This window comes from Vombatus ursinus, unplaced genomic scaffold (assembly GCF_900497805.2).
Source record: "Vombatus ursinus unplaced genomic scaffold, bare-nosed wombat genome assembly UNPS02015175.1, whole genome shotgun sequence".
NCBI lineage: Eukaryota > Metazoa > Chordata > Mammalia > Diprotodontia > Vombatidae > Vombatus > Vombatus ursinus.
Genome location: NW_020954953.1, coordinates 6,637,179 through 6,658,110, shown reverse-complemented (window position 1 = coordinate 6,658,110; position 20,932 = coordinate 6,637,179). Strand labels below are relative to the sequence as shown.

The 20,932-nt window shown below is 37.2% G+C and overlaps 1 protein-coding gene across 7 annotated transcripts in view; it reads left to right on the top strand.

The window, feature by feature from the left end:
• LOC114031526 (protein SERAC1-like) overlaps positions 1–20,932 on the top strand; it is an 85,483-nt gene that overhangs the window by 20,864 nt on the left and 43,687 nt on the right. For 6 of the 7 annotated variants that reach the window (XR_003567750.1, XR_003567749.1, XR_003567747.1 and 3 more), the window contains exons 7-10: positions 352–473; positions 7,465–7,593; positions 15,587–15,700; positions 17,256–17,418. Coding sequence is in view for 3 of the 7 variants with exons in the window: in XM_027846655.1 (XP_027702456.1) it covers positions 352–473; positions 7,465–7,593; positions 15,587–15,700; positions 17,256–17,418 (528 nt within the window). In the remaining 4 variants the exon portion in view is untranslated. The remainder of the gene's footprint in view (positions 1–351; positions 474–7,464; positions 7,594–15,586; positions 15,701–17,255; positions 17,419–20,932) is intronic. The other variant, XM_027846656.1, reaches the window with a different exon arrangement.

Genomic DNA, 20,932 nt, shown 5'->3' with positions numbered 1-20,932 from the left:
GGTTTTCAGTTGCTGGTTAAGTTTATTTTTCGGAGGTAAAACTCAAAGTGGTCAAGTGAAGGTGATGAAGTCAGAAAGTTACCATTTCTTACCTACCAAATTTTATGTTTATTCTAAGTTTAAAATATATTTAGTTATATGCCTGGTAGGGTGATTTATTTGGTGATAACTGTGAAATAAATTGTGTAATTTTTGAGATCTTAGTATTATAGATATAGATGTATTTAAATAGTTTTAAGTGAATTTGTGTATCATTTTATAATTTCCCAAATGTTTTCACATCCATTATTTTGTTAATCTGTACGATTACCATAGACTAATTTTAGGATACTTGATGTGCTTTTACCATAGATTACCAGTATAGGACAGTTGCTCAAGCCTGTGATGTGAGGACTATCATTGGCTTGGCGCGAAGCAAAGAAACAGACCTTCGTTTTTTCCTACCACCACCTCATTTGCCAGCAGTAAAAGAAGTAAGTTTAAAAAGAAATCTAGAACATGAAAATTAGCTTAACATGTATAATTTTTACTTTGAGTACAACAAATTGAAACTGAAAATAAGGATTTTAGAAAGCCGCTATTGAGTACATTCAAAATTTTACACTTCCAACAGGAACAAGATGATAAGGTGCAACCTAATGTATTTATTGGGTTTTGTATTTATTAGTGCTTACTATTCATACAAGACACTAGGTATACAAAGGCAGAACTTAAAACAAGCTCAAATTTTTTTTGAGGGTAGAGATGCAACATATAAACAGTAAGTATAAAAGTAGTTGTTGTGGTTTGTCCTTCGTTTTCGAAGAGGACCATGACATCAGGGAGATGATCCTCCCTCCTACAAAAAGACTCCTAACCCATTTGGTAGGTCTTTTCTTTTCATGTTATTTTATTCCCCTTCTGTGACTATGTGCCACTACTGTAGTCTTTTGAGGTAAACTTCAAAGAGGATCAGACTCCTTTGAAAATGATCTAACTTCTTTGGATTACTATGAACAGCCAAGCATTATTTTAAACAAGTTTTATTATAATTATATTGACTTGTCAACAAAACATTTCAGATAAAAATACTAATTGAGGAATTTAATGAGGTAGCATTTAATGAGGCAGAAGGAGATGAATTAACAAACAAGTAAATTGCTTTTCTTCTGTGGCCTCTTTAAGGTCTGTCTGAAATGCCAGTATCTCTGCCTTTGTTTTGGAAAAAAAAAAAAGTAGCATTTTAAGACCTATTTCCTGATTTCCTGTCTTTTTCCAGGACATACTTGAAAAACTAGAAGACTTTTGGAGATCTTTAAATTCCACATTAGCTAGTTGGTATATGAAATATATGAAGATGAATAGAATATATTGGAATTAACTAAAAGATATGGCATACTAATGAGTGCTGGAAAAAACAGCGATAGACAAGCCATCTCATTTAGAATTAGGCTAACTCACTTTATTCCAAGGTGAAATGAAGTACAAATCTAGAACTTCAGTTAAGAGCAGGTCTTAGAAACTGGATGTAGCCACGGGTCAAAATTTAATTAATATTATATGGAATGAATTGTAGCTATGTCTTATTAATAATTACACCTACACAAAAGTAAGTGTCTTTATTCTCCATAGCAATATCTTAAATACAGAAGAGATACACACCAGTATGAAGCAGAGTATTAAAAATAAATGCCAAACATTTAAACTACAACATTTTTGTTTTTTAGTTTACTTTTTAAAATTACCAGACATTTTTTTCTCTTCCTTCTACCTACTGTCCCACCTTGAAAACCAAAACCCTTGTAACAAGTATACAAAGTCAAGGAAAACAAATTGCTGCATTGGCCATTTCCCAAAAAATGTATATCTCAGTTGTACCCTAGGACCGTCACCTGTCAGGAGGTAGATAGTATATGTGTCATCATCAGTCCTCTGAAATAATAGTTGTTCATTATGCACACTTTGAAAACTAGTCTGCCCTCACTGTTCTAGTAGATGTAAATTCCTTAAGAATAGAGACTTTTATTTTTATTATTGTGTCTTCAGCACTGCCTAGTGTCTTATATGTAGTATTGCTTGATGTTTATGTGGTTGAATTGAGTCCCATTGCTACCACACTATTCTTATCCCTCATTTTTATCCATCCAGGATTACTGAAATAGATACCATCCCCCCTCCACTGCCCTTCCCTCCTCCTCTCTCATCTAATCCATCCTTAACCCTGTTTCCAGCTGACTCTGGCTCACAGATCTGCTTGTGTTTGTTCTCTGCTCAGAAAACTTCAGTGACTCCATGCTGTCTATGAAACTCCCAAGTCCTTGGATGGAACTCTCTTAGAGCTCTAGTGCTTCATTTACTCCACTCTTGTAAAATGGGAGAGAAAGTGTGGTAACCCAGAGCACCATTTTTGGAAGCGTGAGACATGGATTCTGGTTACTTAAACCAAATTAGGCATTCACTAGCTGCAAGCCACAGTTCTAGGCATTAGGGACACAAAGACAGAAGTAAAGCAATCCCTGCTCTCATGGAGATTATAATCTATTGGGAGGATAAAACATACAGATTTTTAAGTAAAAAGAATGTGGGGAGTGAGAGGATACAACTAGGGAAATCAGAGGAAAAAAATCAAAGAGGAAGAACCTGGGCTTGAGGCATGAAAAAATAATAGGGATTCTGAAAGGTAAAAGCATTATAAAATGATACTCTGACATTAAGCCCTTCAGCTAGATGAGGCCTTTACCTAGACCATCCTCAACACTTTATTATTAGATCTTTCTATACTCACTATTATCCTAGTCTCTTCTGCACTTTGTGTCTAAACTCTTTGAAAAGGCCATCTATAATAGGTGCCTCTACTTCCTCTCTTCTCTTTTCTTAACCTCTTACACTCCAGCTTCTAACCTATCATTCCACCAAAACTTCTCTCCAAAATTAGTGATCTCTTAATGGCCAAATCCATTGGCCTTTTTCAGTCCTCGTTCTCCTCAGCCTCTCTGCAGCCTTTGATACTTTTCATCACCCTGTCCTCCTTGATACTCTTTTTTCCTGTAGGCTTTTCAGGATTTCAGGGTACCACTCTTTTTTTTTTTTTTTTTTTTTTTGGTTAAGGCAATTGGGGTTAAATGACTTGTCCAGGGTCACACAGCTAGTAAGTGTTAAGTGTTTGGTCTGAGGCCGGATTTGAATTCAGGTCCTCCTGACTTCAGGGCTGGTGCTGTCCACTGCACCGCCTAGCTGCCCCTGGATACCACTCTCTTGATTCTCATCCTACCTATTTGACTACTCCTTCTCAATCTCTTTAGCAAGATTTCCATTCAGATCGTGCCCTCTAATCATTGGTAATAGGTATCCCAAAGGATTCTGTCTTGGGCACTTTTCTCTCTCTATACTGCTTTACTCTCATCAGCTCCCATGGATTTAATTACCATCTCTATGATCATGATTTTTAAAATATGTTTTCATTTATTTTGTTAAATATTTCCCAGTTACAAAGAAAACAATTTTAACATTCATTTAAAAAAATTTGAGCTCCAAATTCTCTTCTTCCTTCCCACCCCTCCCCTCTCCTTGAGAAGGTAAGCTATTTGATATCATCATGTGAAATCATGCAAATCATATTTCCATATTAGCCATGCTGCAAAAGAAAACGCAGACAAAAAGAAATAAGAATAAAAGTTTAAAATAGTATGCTTTAATCTACATTCAGAGTTCATCAGTCCTTTCTTTGGAGGTGGATAGCATTTTTCATCATGAGTCCTTTGGAATTGTCTTGAATCATTAGTCGTGATCAGAGTAACTAAGTCTCTCACAGTTGATCATCCTTACAATATTGCTCTTACTGTATAACAATGTTCTCCTGATTCTACTCACTTCACTTTGTCTGTGATGATGATTTTGAAAACTCTATATCCTGCCTCAGTTTCTCTGCTGACCTCCAATCTTGCATCTCCAGTGGCCTTTCAGACATCTTGAACTGTATGTCCAGTAGACATCTTAAACTCAGCATTGCCAAACTGAAATCATTATATTTCTCTCTAAACTTTCCCCTCCTTCTGCCTTCTCTATCCTGTAGAGGATTATATCATCTTCCCTGTCCTTTAAGCTCTCTGTTGCCAGGACCTGTTGATTTTGCCTTTGCAGCATTTCCCAGTTACTCCTCCTTCTCTCCTGTGATGCTGCCACCACCCTGGTACATGTCCTCATCACCTCATGTTTGGATTATTACAATAGCTTCTTGGTAGATCTGCCTGCCTCAGGGCTCTCCCTACTCCAGTTCATTCACCATTCGTCACCAAAAGTGATTTTCCTGAAATACAGGTTCATTCATGTCACACACACTCACCCTCTCCCCCCGCCCCCCAACTCAATAAACTCCAGTACCTTCTTGTCTCCAGGAGCAAATACAGAATGCTCTGTTTGGCATTCAAAGCCCTTCATAACCTAGGTTTCCCCCCTGACCCCCGCCTCCAACTTTCTAGCATTCTTACATCTTGATCCCTGCCACATAGCCTTCTATCCAGTGACTCTGGCCTCCTTGTTGTTCCACAAACGAGACACTCCATCTCCTGGCTCCAGTCTTTTCTCTTGCTGTCCTCCATGCCTGGAACACTCTCAATCTCTGCCTGCTGCCTTTCCTGGTTTCCTTTAAGTCTCACCTAAAATTTCATCTTCTGAAGGAAGCCTTTTGCAACCCTTCTTGATCCTAGAGCCTTCCCTCTCTTAATTATTTTCTTTTTATCCTGTATGTAGCTTTTTTGTACCCACCCATCAGATTGTAAACTCCTTGAGGTAGGGACTGTCTTTTGCCCCTTTTTGTATCCCCAGCACTAAGTACAGTGGTACAATGCCTTCATATTCTTAATAAATGTTTGTTGATTCTCTGTCCTACTGACCACAGTTCCAAATCTTTGCTCCTCAAGCCTTGTACAGCATTTGCATCTTCTCAGGACTTTGCCTCACAGTGGCCCAAAAAAACTTGAGTCCATTTATTGCAAGTTCCCTCCCCTGCCTTTCTTCTCATCTTATATGCTCCTTTATCCCTTCCTTCACTCCAGTTTCTGATGAAGAGGTGGCCTTTCTTGACAAGTTTAACTTCTTTACGTATACCATTGATCCCATCTTCTTCCATCTGCTTCAGTGGATTTCCCTCACTATCATCCTGTTTTTCCCCCCAGTATTCAATCTTCCCCTATATAGAGTTCCTCCCACATACCTATAAATATTTCTTTCTAGTTCACACTCTTCCATCACGTGTATCCAGTCAGTTGCCAATTCTGTCAGTTCAGCTCATTCTCTAGTCAGCTGTCATTTTTATGTTCGTAACATCTCTTGTATGTGCCCCCTTCTCTCCTCTGCCACGAAAGCCAAGAAGGAGCAGGATGGTTGGTAATATCAAAAACTACAGGTAAGGTCCAGGGGGATGATGACTGAGAAAATACCATCAGATTAATAGTGGTGACCTTTGAAAGAACAGTTTCAGTAGAGTTGTTGAAGCCAGATTTCTAGGAGTTGCAAGTGAGTGGGAGGTGAAGAGAAGACAACGACACTGGATGATTTTTTTAAAAAGAGTTTGGCTGTGGAAGTGAAAAGACATATAGCACTTTCATTGGGGGTGAGAGGGTGGGGCGGGGGTAGCAGGGCCAAGTAATTTTTTTTTCTCTAAGGAAAAGGCATGCTTAGAAATTATTAAAAGATTGAAAGTTTAAAAGTAAGAGTTAAAGGGGATGATTGAAGGGGTAAGCTCCTAGAGAGGAGTGGAGGAGTAAGATCAAGAACACAGGTAGAGGGGTTTATCTGTGGCAAGGATAGGGCACACTTCTTTCTCAGAGGTTGTAGAAAAGAGAGAATATTGACAATTTCAGGGAGTTCTGAGTTGTGGAGTAGTGACTTTCAGTGGATGACCTCAACTTTCTCAGTAATGTAAGAGAAAATGTCTTTTGCTGAGATGGAGAGGGAACATAGTAGGTGAAGGTTTAGAACAGTTTCTACCCAGAGTATTATAATATCAATTAGGAAAGAAAATGATCACCATGCATCCATAAGGATCTAGTTGAAATTAGATCATGTAATTTTGTAGTGGAACTAATTGGCATAGAAGTAGGAGAGGAGAAGGCACATTGAGGTTTGGCAAGGCATAAGAGACCTTGAAACAAAGGCCTAAGGATAAGATAAAAGACCAGTGTATAGCAGATGTAGCTAAGCTCTGTGCTGTCCTTTGTGTCTATGTCTTTGTTGTTCCTTGTACCTGTAAGATCCTTCTTCCTACTTTTTTTTACTTGTTGAATTCTTAACCACCTAACATCAATGCTACTTTCTTCATGAAATCTTCCCTGGTTGCCATTATGTGTCAATTAACTTTCCCTTGTAGAACTAATATAGTACCTTTTTTTCACCTTTCCAATGCACTTATTATTTTTTTTTTACTTTTGTTTTTACATCATTCATTTCCCAACATCCCTTTTCTGTCATGGAGTTTCCCATTGCAACAAGATAAATCAATTAAGGAAAGCCAGTGGAGACATTATGATCATCTCTGCTAACTATATATAACATTCTGCATCTATAATCTCCAGCCTCTCTAAAGAAAGAAGGTTGGTGCATTTTATCATCTAAGCCAGGACCAAGATTGCTCATTGCTCATTAAAATTAGTCAGCCTTGTTTTCAGTGTTTTGTTTATATTATCATAGCCATTGTGCATACTATCATCCTGATTTTGCTTCTGTCACTTTGCCTCATTTCATATATGTCTTCCCATCTTTCTCTATATTCTTCATATTCTTGGTTTTGTACTGCATTATAAAATTCTGTTATATTTATATGCCACAATTTGATGAGCCATTCCTCAATTGATAGGCATTCATTTTGTTTCCGGTTTTTGGCTATCACTAAAAATGTTGCTCTTTGGTGTATATGATACCCTTCTGTATTAAACTTCTTTGGGATATATAGATATTGATCTATATATTTTTGTCTATAAGTACGTAGATCTGCATCTGTATATCTCCCCAGTAGCAGAATTTCTAGGTCAAAGGCTAAGAACAGTATAGTATCTTTTCTCACGTGATTCCATGTTGTTTTTTTAAGAACTCTTAGGCCAATTCACAGCTGTATCAACAGTGAACAAAGTTTTAGTGTCTTTGTCTTCCCACAGGTGTTCTGGCATTGACTGTTTTGTTTCTTATCATCTTTGCTTATTTGCTTGGTAAGGAATAAAACCTCAGTTTTGCTTTAACTTGCATTTCTGTTCTTAGTAGGAATTAAGCCTTTTTTCATGTGATTGTTGATAGTTTGTAGTTCTTTTGGAAACTGTTTATATCCTTTGACTACTTATCTATTAGGAAATGGCTCTTGGTTCATCCTCTACATAAAACTTGGATGTCAGACTTTTAGAGATATGATTAGGCTTTGTACTGGGTAGTCTCTATCATGGAATTGGGCTGATTCAAGATCCTCATCTCTTCCCCCTCCTTTCCCTTTTATTTCAGGATTACTCCATTGAAGAGGAACTTCGACAGCTGCTGGCATCTTTACCTCAGACTGAGATAGACCATTGTATCCAGTATTTCACATCTTTGGCTCTGAGGGAAAGTAGTCAGTCTCTAGCTGCTCAGAAGGTGAATGCATTCAAAAAATGTTTATTTGGCACTTACTATTGCTGAGGCATAAATTGTGATTTAGGTGCTTAGTGCATGTAGTAGAAAAGGTACAAAATTTTTTTAAAGTCATTTATAGAAGAAAGGAGTTCTCTGGCATAAACTTCAGATGAGTTCACTATTGGCGCCCCTGAGTCACGAAGGGTCTGATACATAGGAAGGGTCAGTTAAATACTGCCCCTTCCCTTCACTCACCTATGCGGTGAGTGCTCACTTATGAGCACCAAAGCAGCTTTGCTTTGAAGGATACTCTGTTCCTCACCTTGCTTTTTATGAGGACGAGGTAGCACTGAGTTATCCTGGGTTAATGGTGCTTTGTGACTAACAGTAGGGAATTACTTGACTCCTTCTCTTGTATCATCTCCTTTTTTCTCTTTTGGGGGCATCATTCTGCCCTTTCCCCTTATCTTTCACATTAAAAAAAATTTTTTTACCTCAGGCAACCTCTTTAACAGTTAGATAGAAATGTTGTTAACCCACTTTTTCTTTCCCCTTTCCAAAGTGAACCTAATTAACCTCATTGATAAGAATAAGAAAAGTGATATTTTTGAGTGAGGAATAAGGAATTTATAAGTCTCAAAATTAAGTTAGAAATATTAGAGTATTAGTGTTACTAACCTTAGAAATACTCCAACATGACCTTAAAAATTTTAACACGTCTTTTACCTCTGTGTCATCCTCTAATTGGGCAGCTAGGTGGCACAGTGAATAGAGTGCTGGGTCTGAAGTCAGGAAGTCTCATCATCCTGAATTCAAATTTAGCCTCAGATACTTAACTATAGCTGTGTGACCCTGAGCAAGTGACTTAATTCTGTTTGCCTCAGTTTCTTCATCTACATGTAAAATGAGCTGGAGAAGGAAATGACAAACCATTCCAGTTTCTTTTCTTCTTCTTCTTTTTTTTTTTTTTTTGGCTAGGCAATGGGGTTAAGTGACTTGCCCAGAGTCACACAGCTAGTGAGTATTATGTGTCTGAGGCCGGATTTGAACTCAGGTCCTCCTGAATCCAGGGCCGGTGCTCTATCTACTGCGCCACCGAGCTGCCCCCTGCAGTTTCTTTTCTAAGAAAACCTCAAATGGGGTCACAAAGAGTTAGACATGACTGAAAAATGCCTGAACAACAACAACATCCTCTAGTTAAACTTGCTTTTTCTGAAACACCAACATTCAAAATATTTCTGATTCAATTTTGGTGTTTTTTTCCTTAAGATTGTTAGTATTGCAACACTTGTTTCAGCTACATTATGAGTGATGTAGTATTTTGGGGGGAAGAGGGGGCTAGCTTGCAAAGCTAGCTATCATTTCTATTTCTGTTTCTGTGTGAAAAATCTATACATAAAGTTTCAATAGATAACTTAGAGGTGAACTTTTGAAACATGAAAGTTATGAATCTCCTAAAATGGTGTCTCAATAAAAAGATTCCATCCAACCCAGTTTCTCATACATAAGGACATTTCTGTTTCACAAAGAATATGGATCATCATATTTTTGTGTATATTTGAGTCAGATGATTACTGGCATCCAGATGAATACTAGCAGGGTTGAAATATATTTGATTAACAAGTATTAATTTTCTGTGACAGCTTGTAATCCTTAGGAAAATAAGAAAGGTAGCCTAGGGTTCCTAATATCCTGACTTTGTACTAACAATTGCTGTCATTTCTTATATAATAGTAGTTGCCTGATATGTCTCTGAGAGTGCCAAAGAAATGTACTATTATGCATGTTGACTATAGTTCTCTATTCTCTAATCTTCCTAATGGCCTCTTTATTGGTCAAAGGCTAGAATACATCTCCTATATCACTTTTTTTTTAATTTTAAGTTTTTTATTGATGTCTTTGTTTTTATTTTACCTTCATTTCTGAATATAATCCTCTCCTTTCCCCTACCCAGAATCATTCCCTGTAGCAAAGAATAAAAAAGAAGAAAAAAAGAAAGCCATTCAGCAGAACTAACCAACACATTAATTGAGTCTGACAGTATATGCAACGTTCCCCACAGCTTCAAAGAGTAAAGAGATACATTTTTTGCTTGATGATTATAATTACAGTATTCGGTGTCTTGTTCTTTTATTTGTTTGTTTCCCTCATTCTGCTTACTCCGCATCAGTTTGTATTAGTCTTCTCATACTTTTCTAAATTTTCTGTTTCTTAAGGTAGTGTTCCAGTAGATTTATATACTCTAATTTGTTTAGCCGTTCCCAGGAAATAGGAATCTACTTTGTTTCTAATTCTTTGTTGCTACAAAAAGTGCTACTATGAATACTTTAGTATATTTAAGACTTTCCTTTCTATCTTTGACCCCCTTGGAGTATATGCCTAGCTGTGGGATCTTTGGATCAAAGGATATGGACACTATGGACATCTTAGTCATTTTTTGAGCATGATTCCAAAATGTAGTTCGGGATGGCTGGACGAGTTCACGCCTCCACCAACAGTGCTTTAATAGGTAGCATTAGATAGTGTTTTAGAGTATTTGTCTTTCCACAACCCCTCCAGCCCTATTTCTGTCTTTCTCAGTTTTCTTGTTGTGAGGTAAAACTTCAGAGTTGTTTAATCTGAATTTCTCTTATTATTGGTAATTTGGACCAATCTTAAAATTTCCTTGGAATATTTGAAAGCATGACTTTACTTTTTCAATATTTTCATGGAAGTTAAACTAAGGATATAGCTAGGTTTTTATCAAGAAGGTTTTTATTCTGTCACTTTCCACTTTTTATCTTCTGTTTCAGAAATTGTGTGTATATGTTTGAATTATCTTGAAGTTAACTATGTTAATATTTCTTTGTGACTTGAATTTTTAGAAATATGAGTTGTCTTTTTTTTATTATTTAATTTATTTTTAGTTTTCAACAGTCACTTCCAAAGCTTTTGAGTTTTAAATTTTCTCCCCTCTCTCCCCAACTCCCTCCCCATGACAGCGTGAAATCTGATATAAGCTCTACATGCACATTCCTATTAAACGTATTTTCACATTAGTCATGTTGTAAAGAAGAATTAGAACCCATAAGAGGAACCACAAGAAAGAAGAAACAGAACAAAACAGAAGGGAAAAAAAGAGCAAATAATATGCTTTGATCTGCATTCAAACTCCATAGTTCTTTTTCTGGATGTGGATAGCATTTTCCATCATGAGACTTTTGGAGATGTCTTAGATCCTTGCATTGCTGAGAAGAGTTTAGTCACTGCACAACGTGGCTGTTCCCATGCACAGCGTTCTCCTGGTTCTGCTCATTTGACTCAGCATCAGTCCATACAAGCCTTTCCAGGTTTTTCTGAAGTCTGGCTGCTCATCATTTCTTATAGCACAATAGTATTCCATTACATTCATATACCACAACTTGTTCAGCCATTCCCCAATTGATGGGCATTGTCTCCATTTCCAATTCTTTGCCACCACAGAAAGAGCTGCTATAAATATTTTTGTAACTGTGGGTCCCTTTCCCACTTTTATGATCTCTTTGGGATATAGCCCTAGGAGTGCTATTGCTGGATCAAAAGGTACGCACATTTTTATAGCCCTTTGGGCATAGTTCCAAATTGCTCTCCAAAATGGTTGGCTCAGTTCACAACTCCACCAACAATAGATTAATGTTCCAATTTTCCCACATCTTCTCCAACATTTATCATTTTCCTGTTTTGTCATGCTGACGTGACAAAACAGGAAAATGATAAATGTGAGTCTTCTTAAGAGAGTTAAATGGCACAGTGTATAGAGTGCCAGGCATCAAACACTTACTAGTTATGTGATCCTCTCTCTAAGGCTCAGTTTCCTCCTCTGTAAAATGAGCACAATAATAGTATCTGCCTCTCAAGGTTGTGAGAATGAAATGAGATAATAATTGTAAAGCACTGAGCACAGTGCCTGGCACATAATAAGTGCCATATAAATATTAGCTATCATCTTCATCAATATTGTTATTAAGGGGATAATGTGAGACAAAAATATCAGGTTCTAATTTCTGGCACCCGATTTTCAGACAAGTTGTGTGTATTTTACGAAGTAAAACCTGCTGAAATGAATGAGTTATACTGCTTTTATTCAGATATTCTGGCAGTTTCTACCAAACTGGAGAGGTATCAAATACATACTTGGAAACAGATCTCTATTTTGGGGCCCAGACTACCTAAGATTGGAGCTGCTATTCACCAGAAAGTTGGCTTCCAAGTGATTAATTCTTTTGGGCACAGCAACTCATGAAGATTGTCTACTAAATATGAAGGGATTGCACCTTTATTGATGGAAAAGATACTCTCCACGCTTATGAAAAAAACCCAGATTTTCCTAAATAACCCTGTGAAGCAATTACTATCAAGCAGTTAATCAGTAATCATTTCTTAACTGCCTGCCTTATTAGGCACTTCAATACAATGACAAAAGGGAAACATTCCCTACCCTCAAGAAGCTTACATTTTACTGGGAGATGCAATAGGTACATAGATAAGTAAATATAAGATATGTATAAAATAAATAATACATTGATGAGGGCCTAACAACTAGGTGGGATGAGAAGAGGCCTTCTGAAGGAGGTGGTACTTGAGTTAAACTATGAAGGGAACTAAGAGTTTCCAGAAGTAGAAGTGAGAAGGGGGAGAGTACTAATCGTGGAACTGGGAGATAAAATGCCGTTTACAGGGAACAGGAGGCAGGCCAGAATGACTGGAACACAGAGTGTGGGAGTGGGAGTATTTTGTAATCCTTTAGAAAGAAAAGCTGGAAAAAACAAATCTTGTGTTCCTTGCTTTTATGCTTCATTATGACTAAACATTGCCTCTCTATGATCAACCATATTTTTAAAGATTGTGTTTAAAAAAAAAAGAAAGAAAGAAAAATTGAAACCAGATTATAAAAGACTTTAAATATCAAATACAGGAGTGTGTATTTTAGCCAAAAGTCAGTGGGGAGCCACTGATGCCTCTTCGGCTGAGCAATGACATGGTCAGACTTTTGTTTTAGGAATATCAATTCAGCGTTTGTGTGGAGAAAGGATTGGAGAAAAAGATGGGCTGGTTGTAGAGGAGACAACTAAGAGACTATTGCAGGAGTCTCAGGGAGTAGCAATGAAGGCTTAGACTATGGTGGTTATGGTGTGAGTGGAAGCAAAGGTGCCCATGAAAGAAATACTGAGGAAGCAGGATCAACCAAACTTGGCTTACTGGTTGGATGTGGGAGGGTGGAAGAGCGTGGAGTGGAGAATGACTCTGAGGTAGTCATCATTGTCTGTTTGTCTGTTGTCTTCGTTGTCATCATTGACTATTACTGATACTTTATAAATGAGAAAACTGGCCTAATGATGTTAAGTGACTTGTCTAAGGATCCATAGCTAGCAAGACAGACTCGGAATATGAGTCCATCAAAACTATTACCCTTTCCACACGCGCTTTCGTAAAAGCAGAGGTGAAGAAGCACTTCTTCTTGGCCTCAAGCTCTTTTTAGGCATTTGAAGACCTGTCATTTGGAAGGATTAGTCTTGTTCTGCTTGTTCCCAAGGTAGAACTAAGATCAATGGTTGAAAGTTGGAGAAAGGCACATTTTGCTTCAGTGCAGGGAAAACCTTCCCAACAGGCTGAAGGATATGCTGCCTCAAGAGGTAGGTAGTGGGTGTCTCCTTAGGAGAGGCTTTCGAGAGAAGGCTAAATTCACTTCAGGAAGTCCTTACTAGTTGCCTGCAGAGAACTTGTTGAAGATGTTTGAGAAGAGAATGCTATATAATCAACTAGCAAAGTATATTAAGCACCTACTACTTGCCAGGCTCTCTGGATACAAAGGCAAAAGTGAACTAGCCCTTGAACTCAGGGAGCTTACATTCTTACTGGGGACACAGCATGTACATCTGTAAGTATATAGAATGTATACAAAATGAATACAAGGTAGTTTTGTGAGTGACAACTCTTGTAACTGTGGGGATCAGGAAAGACTTCCTGTAGAAGGTGGTGCTTGAGCTGAATCTGGAAGGAAACAATTCTAAGAGGCTGAGATGAGGAAGGAGAATTCCAAGCATGGAGATAGCCAGGCCAAAGACACTGAGATGGGCAGTGGAGCTATGTGTGGTTGAATTGTAGAATATGGTATGTTTTAGAATAGATGACTTTTAAGAATCCTTCTAATTTTGAGGTTCTTTTATTCTGATAGTTTTTATTCATGATAATAGTACATTTGAGGTGTTCTTATTATGTGTTTGATTTTCCAGCTATAAATTGGATCACAAAAAACAAGATTTATGGATTTGAATGAGAAATGTCCATCCAAATTCTAGGCTTAAGGTACATGAATCTTTGATATCCAGGTTTCTTTAAATAGAGGAAAATCCTGTTTCAGAAAAGGAAGCCAAATTGCTTAGAGAAATAATCAGATAGCTTTTGGGGGTATCAGGTAAGTTTTAAAAATAAATAATCTGATGAATTAATTAAAAACTTGGGAATACATTGATTAAACTTCTTTTAGAAAATACTATTGTTCAAATTATGTAAGTCTTTTAATACTGCATTTACTGTTCCTTTCTGCTACTATGATATACATATGTAAATTTATACACCCTCATCTGTTTTAGGTTACCAGTTTTATGTTACAGTGATATTCTTTAATTTTTTAAAATAAGTTTTTTTTTTTAATATTTTCTGTCTCTTGCATCACCACAGTATTCCAGGTATTCCTTCCTTTTCCCCTCCCAGAGAGCAATCCTATATGACACAGTATTTTTTGGAGAGGACAAAAGAAAAAAAAAGTCATTACAACTAATCAATACGTTGAAAAAGTTCAAAAATATGTCAGTGTGTAACATCTATGAATCTCCTACCTCCATGAAGGGGTCGGTTAGGGGTGTCTTCTTATGTCTCTTCATTTGAGTCCCACTTGATCTTTATCATTTTGTTACATTTACTTTTGATTTTTCTGTGTCATTCTTTCCATTATAATTAGTATGTATATTCTTTTCTTGACTCTGCTTACTTACTTTATTTATTAATTGTTTATATGTCTTGGATACCAAGCCCTTATGAGAGAATTTGATACAAAGAATTTTTTTCCCAATTTGACTACTTCCCTTCTTATCCCAGATGCATCCTAGATGCATTAATGTTGTCTGTGCAGAAGCTTTTCAGTTTCAGTTTCCCTCTTCTGTTGCAAACACAATATTATGTTCCTTCAGTTACTTTACTTTAATCTTTTTTTTTAAGGCATCCCTGTTCCCACTGGCTTTCATCCCTTCACCCCTGATTGACTCTTTTCATTTGATATTCCATTTTCCTCTCCTCTCCTTCAGCTAGTCCTGTTCCTTAGTTTTTAAATTTCATTTTTTTGGGGTCCCTTTCCACAAGGGATTTCTCTCTCTTCATTGTGCATCTTCTCTTTCTGTTTACTCTAGAACCTCATTTTCTGATTCATAATCCTTATAATTTCCTGGTCTCTCTTTTCTCAGTATTTTTCATGTAAGCAAAGCTTCCAAACTTTCTATTCTAAGCCCCCCCCCCCCCCCCCCCCCCCCGTTCTCTCGGTGTTTTATGCCACTGCCTTGTAAGATTTACTCCATGGATTCCCCTTCTCCATTGTGTCTCATTGCCAGAACAATACCATTTATTGCATTTGTCAGAACATTGCCCCATGGTGGGGCTCCTGCCCTGCTGCTGATCTATACCCTCTCTTGTTGAACTTTTTCGTACATTTACCTGGAAATATCTTCCTTGGTTCCATGCTCTTCCACTTGCCCAGGTATCAGTTGCTCCCAGGGGTTCCAACTCCTTTCCTCCCAGGACAAGTAGACTTTTGAAGCCCTGAGTACCCCTGGACTTTCCTGATCCATCTCATTTATGCATAAATCTCTTCTTTTTTTTTTAAAGGTATCTGGTAGCCTATAGGTGAAGTCTAACACTTCTATGGGTTATATCTAGTTGCTGAACAAAAACCATGGGGTAACATTTTTTCCCAATAAACTTTGTTCGTTTTTTCTGATTATAGGGTGGCTTATGGTGTTTTGGAGGAAATGGACTTCCTTATGCTGAAAGTTTTGGCGAAGTTCCTTCAGCAACAGTAGAGTTATTTTGTTTGCAGGCTTTAGTAAGACACTCTGAGGTAACTTAACATTTAAAATTTCATTTAAAATGTAAAAAATTCAAATTGACCGTATTCCTACATAAATTATATCCTATAGCAATGATTTTTAAACTTTTTCAAATTTGAGAACTTTTAGCATTGTTTCCCATACATACTCAGGAACACTAATGAGTTCTTCAAATAAAGTTGGGCTGGCAGGTTATCAAATTGAGAGACACGTGTTAAACTTGCCAAATGGACCAGACTTTTTTAGGGAACTTATAAAGTTGCTTCTTAGAATCCTGACATTGCATTTTGAAAATCATTTCTGTTTAATACAACCTGTGAGCTCTTAGCATTCTGTTCCCCCGTTCTTCCTGTCATAGAGTTAGAAGCTCAGCACAGAATAGAGCAGATGGGGTGTTTTGGCACAGAAGGAAGCTTAGAAAAGCTAGATTTGGTTTTGGTGGTTTAAGAATAGGCCCTGAAGGGGGCAGATAGGTGGCGCAGTGGATAGAGCCCCGACCCTGAAATCAGGAGGATCTGAGTTCAAATCCAGCCTCAGACACTTGACACTTACTAGCTGTGTGACTATGAGCAGGTCACAACCCCAATTACCTTACAAAAAAAAAAAGAATAGGTCCTAAATTAATGATGTAGCAATGCCTGGGGTTGCTCTCTTCCGAGGAATTTATCTATGTGAGTTATCTAAGTTTCATGTTCTAGCTTAATAAAATTTAGATATTGAAAATTGAAAGAAATATCTTCAAGTTGTCATTCTGTAAAATTAGTGAGTAGTGGAGCCAGTTCAGGGTGTGGTGATTATCTACGGGGGAAGGGGAGAAGGTCAATGAATTGTAGCATGAAGCAGTTTTTGTGCTGTTGTGCCCCAAGTGTCCTTTTCTTTTTTATTCTTCTTTGTCCCTGATCCTTTCTCTTTTCTTGCTTCTTCTCTCTTATTTTTAAACTTGCGACAATTGTAAGCCCTTTCTGCTTTTTTCTCTGATTTCCCCTTCTTGATTTTTCCTTTGCCATTGTCTTGGGCCGGTAGTTATGTTCAGAGTTGTAGTTGACACTTGACCTACTGCCTTTGCTTGTGCAGAAACAGATTGCCTTATTCCATAGCAGAGATTTCAGGAGTTAGATGGGCTTTTGCTAATGTTGGTCTTTACACTCAGGGTCAATTGTAGAAGCCAATTCACAACATAATTTGAAACAGAAAGTGAGTGACCCAATTATTTCATTGATCTAAAAAAAATTCATAACATAATGAAGATAGAAGGTTTGTGTATGACATATTTGTCAGATTTTTTTTCTCTTAATGATTGTGACAGTGAGAAGCATTTTTTTTTTCCCCACTTAAGTGTGGGATTTGAATTTTTTTTTCTCAGCTCAGGTCAACTAAAATGAAATCCAGTGCTTTCGAATGATTATAAATGGTTTTCCAAGTTTGGTGATCCAGCTGGCCAGCCGCCTGTCCTTAAGATGGTTTTCACATGTGTACTAAAACTTAAATACTGAAAAAGGGCTATGTAATGTGGTGTAGGTCTGTATATTTTTACAGCATCCAATTTTAATACATTTATTATGTTAGATCGCCACACATTGTGATAAAATTGAAGCAAATGGAGGCCTGCAACTACTTCAACGAATATATCAACTTCACAAGGACTGTCCTAAAATACAGAGAAGTATAGTTCGAATCATTGGAAATATGGCATTGCACGAGCATCTTCATTCAGCTATAGTCCATTCAGGTAACAAGTTAATGTGTTGAAGTACTCTAGGTTTGATGGGGTTTTTTATTGCCTTATGATTTTTAAAAGATAATTAAAATTGATGATGGGAGTTTAATTATATACCTTGAAGCCTAAGACATGTTCCTTTCAGTACAAGAATAATACAGCTACTGGTAATTTGAGTTTCTTAGGTAGACTTGGAGGTATAATTCTGTCTTAGGCTTATGTTCTTTTTTTTTTTTTAGGCAGTTGGGGTTAAGTGACTTGCCCAGGGTCACACAGCTAGTAAATGTCAAGTGTTTGGTCTGAGGCCGGACTTGAACTCAGGTCCTCCTGAATTCAGGGCCAGTGCTGTATCCACTGCACCACCTAGCTGCCCTGGCTTATGTTCTTAATTTCATCAACTTATTGCTATGTGCTTTCTGCTAAAATTCTACCTTCTAATATCTCATGAGGGTGTGGAGATGACCCTGAGTTCTTTTGAGCATGTACCCAATTGATGGACTCTTGGTTTGTTGTCTGAGGACCATCCTTGCTAAGGTTGTAGAGCCTCTTTTCATAAGAAAAACTCCAAAAAACTAGCTACTCCTCTGCCAAAGTTGGAGAACCTTATAGAAACATTCAAAGCTGAAGTGTCAACACATTTTGAAATAGGCCATTAATACTATCCAGTGTAATTTCTTCCTTGACCAAAGCAAAATTAATAAAATAGTGAACCTGTTAGAAGATGAACCTGTCATTTTGTGATTTTTGGGTATAGTAGCTTGTCAAACCATATACTAAAGCGAGAGAAGATGATGATTGTTTCAGCATGAACACAAATGAAATCACAAATCCTTGAAATATGATTGATAGAGGTGCTATGTTTTGATTCTCTAGGAAGTTATACATTTTGAATTGTGTCCCTTTTCTTTACATTTCTGATTTAATGGCTGCTTTATCAGTTCTTACTTGCTAAGCATTTGGGATATTGGAAGATATCCTTTCATTTTTTTCTTATTTAACAAAAAAAAAACTTTAATATTTCACTGTCTTTTCTGTTGATTACCCCTTCTTAGGTTTCCTGTGAGCTTACACACTATGATTTTAAATTTCTTTATTTTTTATTTATTTTATCCATTTTACTTTTCTGGGTAGGGATGGTACTTTTTGGGTCATTCTAGTACATAATATAGTTAGATAGTAGATATATGCTGGTAGGTAATATAGTTTACACTATCCATAGTGGTAAGGTGATTATCTGTAACAATAAGGAGAGCACAGATAAGAATATTTGAAACTAACAATCATCTGTCAAACTGTGTTGAGAACACAGTACCCACTACCTATAGACAAGTGAATTAATGAATTTTTCATTTATTTATTTATTTATTTTTAGTTTTCAGCATTCACTTTCATAAGATTTTGAGTTCTAAATTTTCTCCTCTTCCCTCCCTGCTCCCCTCTTCAAGATGGCATGTAATCTGATGTAGACTATACATATACAATCATATTAAACATATTTCCATAATTAATGAGTATTTTTTAAGTACCACCTTTGTGCCAGGCACTGGGAATGAAAAGAAAAACAAAAGATAGTCTTTGTCCTTGGGAAGCTCATAGTCTAACGCGGGAGGCAACATATAAACAAATGTGTACAAACAAGCTAAATTCGGGATAAGCAGGAAACAATCAACAGAAGAAAAAGATCCTAGAATTAAGAGGGACTAGGAAAGGCCCACTATAAAAGGTAGAGTTTTAACTAGGACCTAATGGAATCTAGGAAATCTAGGAGGAATTAGGAAGGAAAGCATTCCAGGTATGAGAAAATGCCAGGTACCAATAAATGGAGTGTCTTGTTTGGGGAACAGCAAGGAAGCCAGTGTCACTGGATTGAAGAGTGGGTGGAAGGTGGAAGGTGTTAGAATATTGAAAAGGGGAACCTGTGTTTTAGGAAGATCACTTTGGCAGCTGAATGGAGGATGGACTGGAGTAGTGAGAGCCTTGGCTGACCAACCAGTAGGCTAGGCATGTGGAGATGAGGTCCTACCAGGGTAGTGGCAATATCAAAGGAGAAAAGAGGGTGTATTCAAGAGATATTGCAAAGGTAAAAGGAGCAGGTCTTGGCAACAGATTGGATATGGGGAGAGATGGGGCAAGAAATAGTGAGGAGTTCAGGATGACAGATTTCAGGCCTGGGGTATGGGAAGACAGTGGTGCCTAGATAGCAGTAAGGAAGTTTGGAAGTGGAATGAGTTTAGGGGGAAAGATATTGAATTCGGTTTTGGACATGTTGAGTTTAAGATGTCTACTGGACATCCAGATGTCTAAAAGGCAGCTGGAGATTTGAGACTAGAGGTCAGTAGAGGGATTAAGAGGGGTAAGTAGATTTGAAAGACATCAGCATAGAGATAATAATTAAATCCATGGGAACTGAGAAAATCAGTAAGTGAAATAGTATAGAGAGAGAGGAGAAGAGCCACAGTTAGTGGGTATGGCCTGGATACAGATCCAGGGAAGGACCATGTAGTAGATAAATACTCATTGCTTTTCAACTTAGATGGATGTTGCCATTTGGAGCTGATCTGTTTTTTGTTTTTTTTTTTTTTAAAGAGGGTTTTAATCTTCTGCAGCTACTGTACTTCCCACCTGGATTGGAATCAAGGCTCCAGGTCTCCTTGGTGCAGTTAGTTTGTGTCTATGGGAAATGGGTTTATAATCCTGACTCATCTGGGTATAAAAGGTGGGATGTCAGGGAAAAGGGAACAGCTTGAGATAAATTACTATCATCTTTAATGAAGGTAGTTGATGGGTAGATAATCAGGAAATGAGGATAATTTTTTTTTGCCAAGGTTGTTGTCCTTTTCTGTGTAAAGTTAAAAAAAAATCTAAGACAATTTGTGTAAATAGGAAGCTTATTCAGGCTAAAAGGAGACCCCAGTTAAACCAAAGATACTTTTTCTATGTTTATTTCTCCCTTATTTTCTATCCACTTTAAGTCATTTGCAAGATTAATTGCAACCAAAGAGAAAAGAATAAATTATTTAAGTTGGAAGACTGGAAATATAAAGGTTTAAGACCATAAAACAATAGTAAAAAAAAAAAAAGAGTGAATTTCACTAATATTTAGTTTAGTTCCTCTTGTTGAGATGATGGAGAAATCCCAGCCTTGATATTACCCCTTATAAATAGTAGAGCTGAAGACAAGCCAATCAAGTTATACTTTAATAATTCATTGGATTCATGATCTTATAACTTACCACCTCCAGTGGTGAAAATTGCTGCCCATTTACTTTTTCTCATCTTATGCATTTCTTATCCATGTCCTTCCTATAATCAAAGAAAAATATTAATACTGTTTTCTGCACTTTAGGACACAAATTTTCCAGAAATAATTTTATATAACTTACTAAATTTAAGTGAATATTTAAGCCATTTGTGGCTTAGAGAGATGTCCAAACTAGCATAGTTCTCCCATGCCCTATGATGTATTTCTCAAGTGGTCAAGTCACTTAACCTTGGTCTGCCTCAGTTTCCTCATCTGTAAAATGGA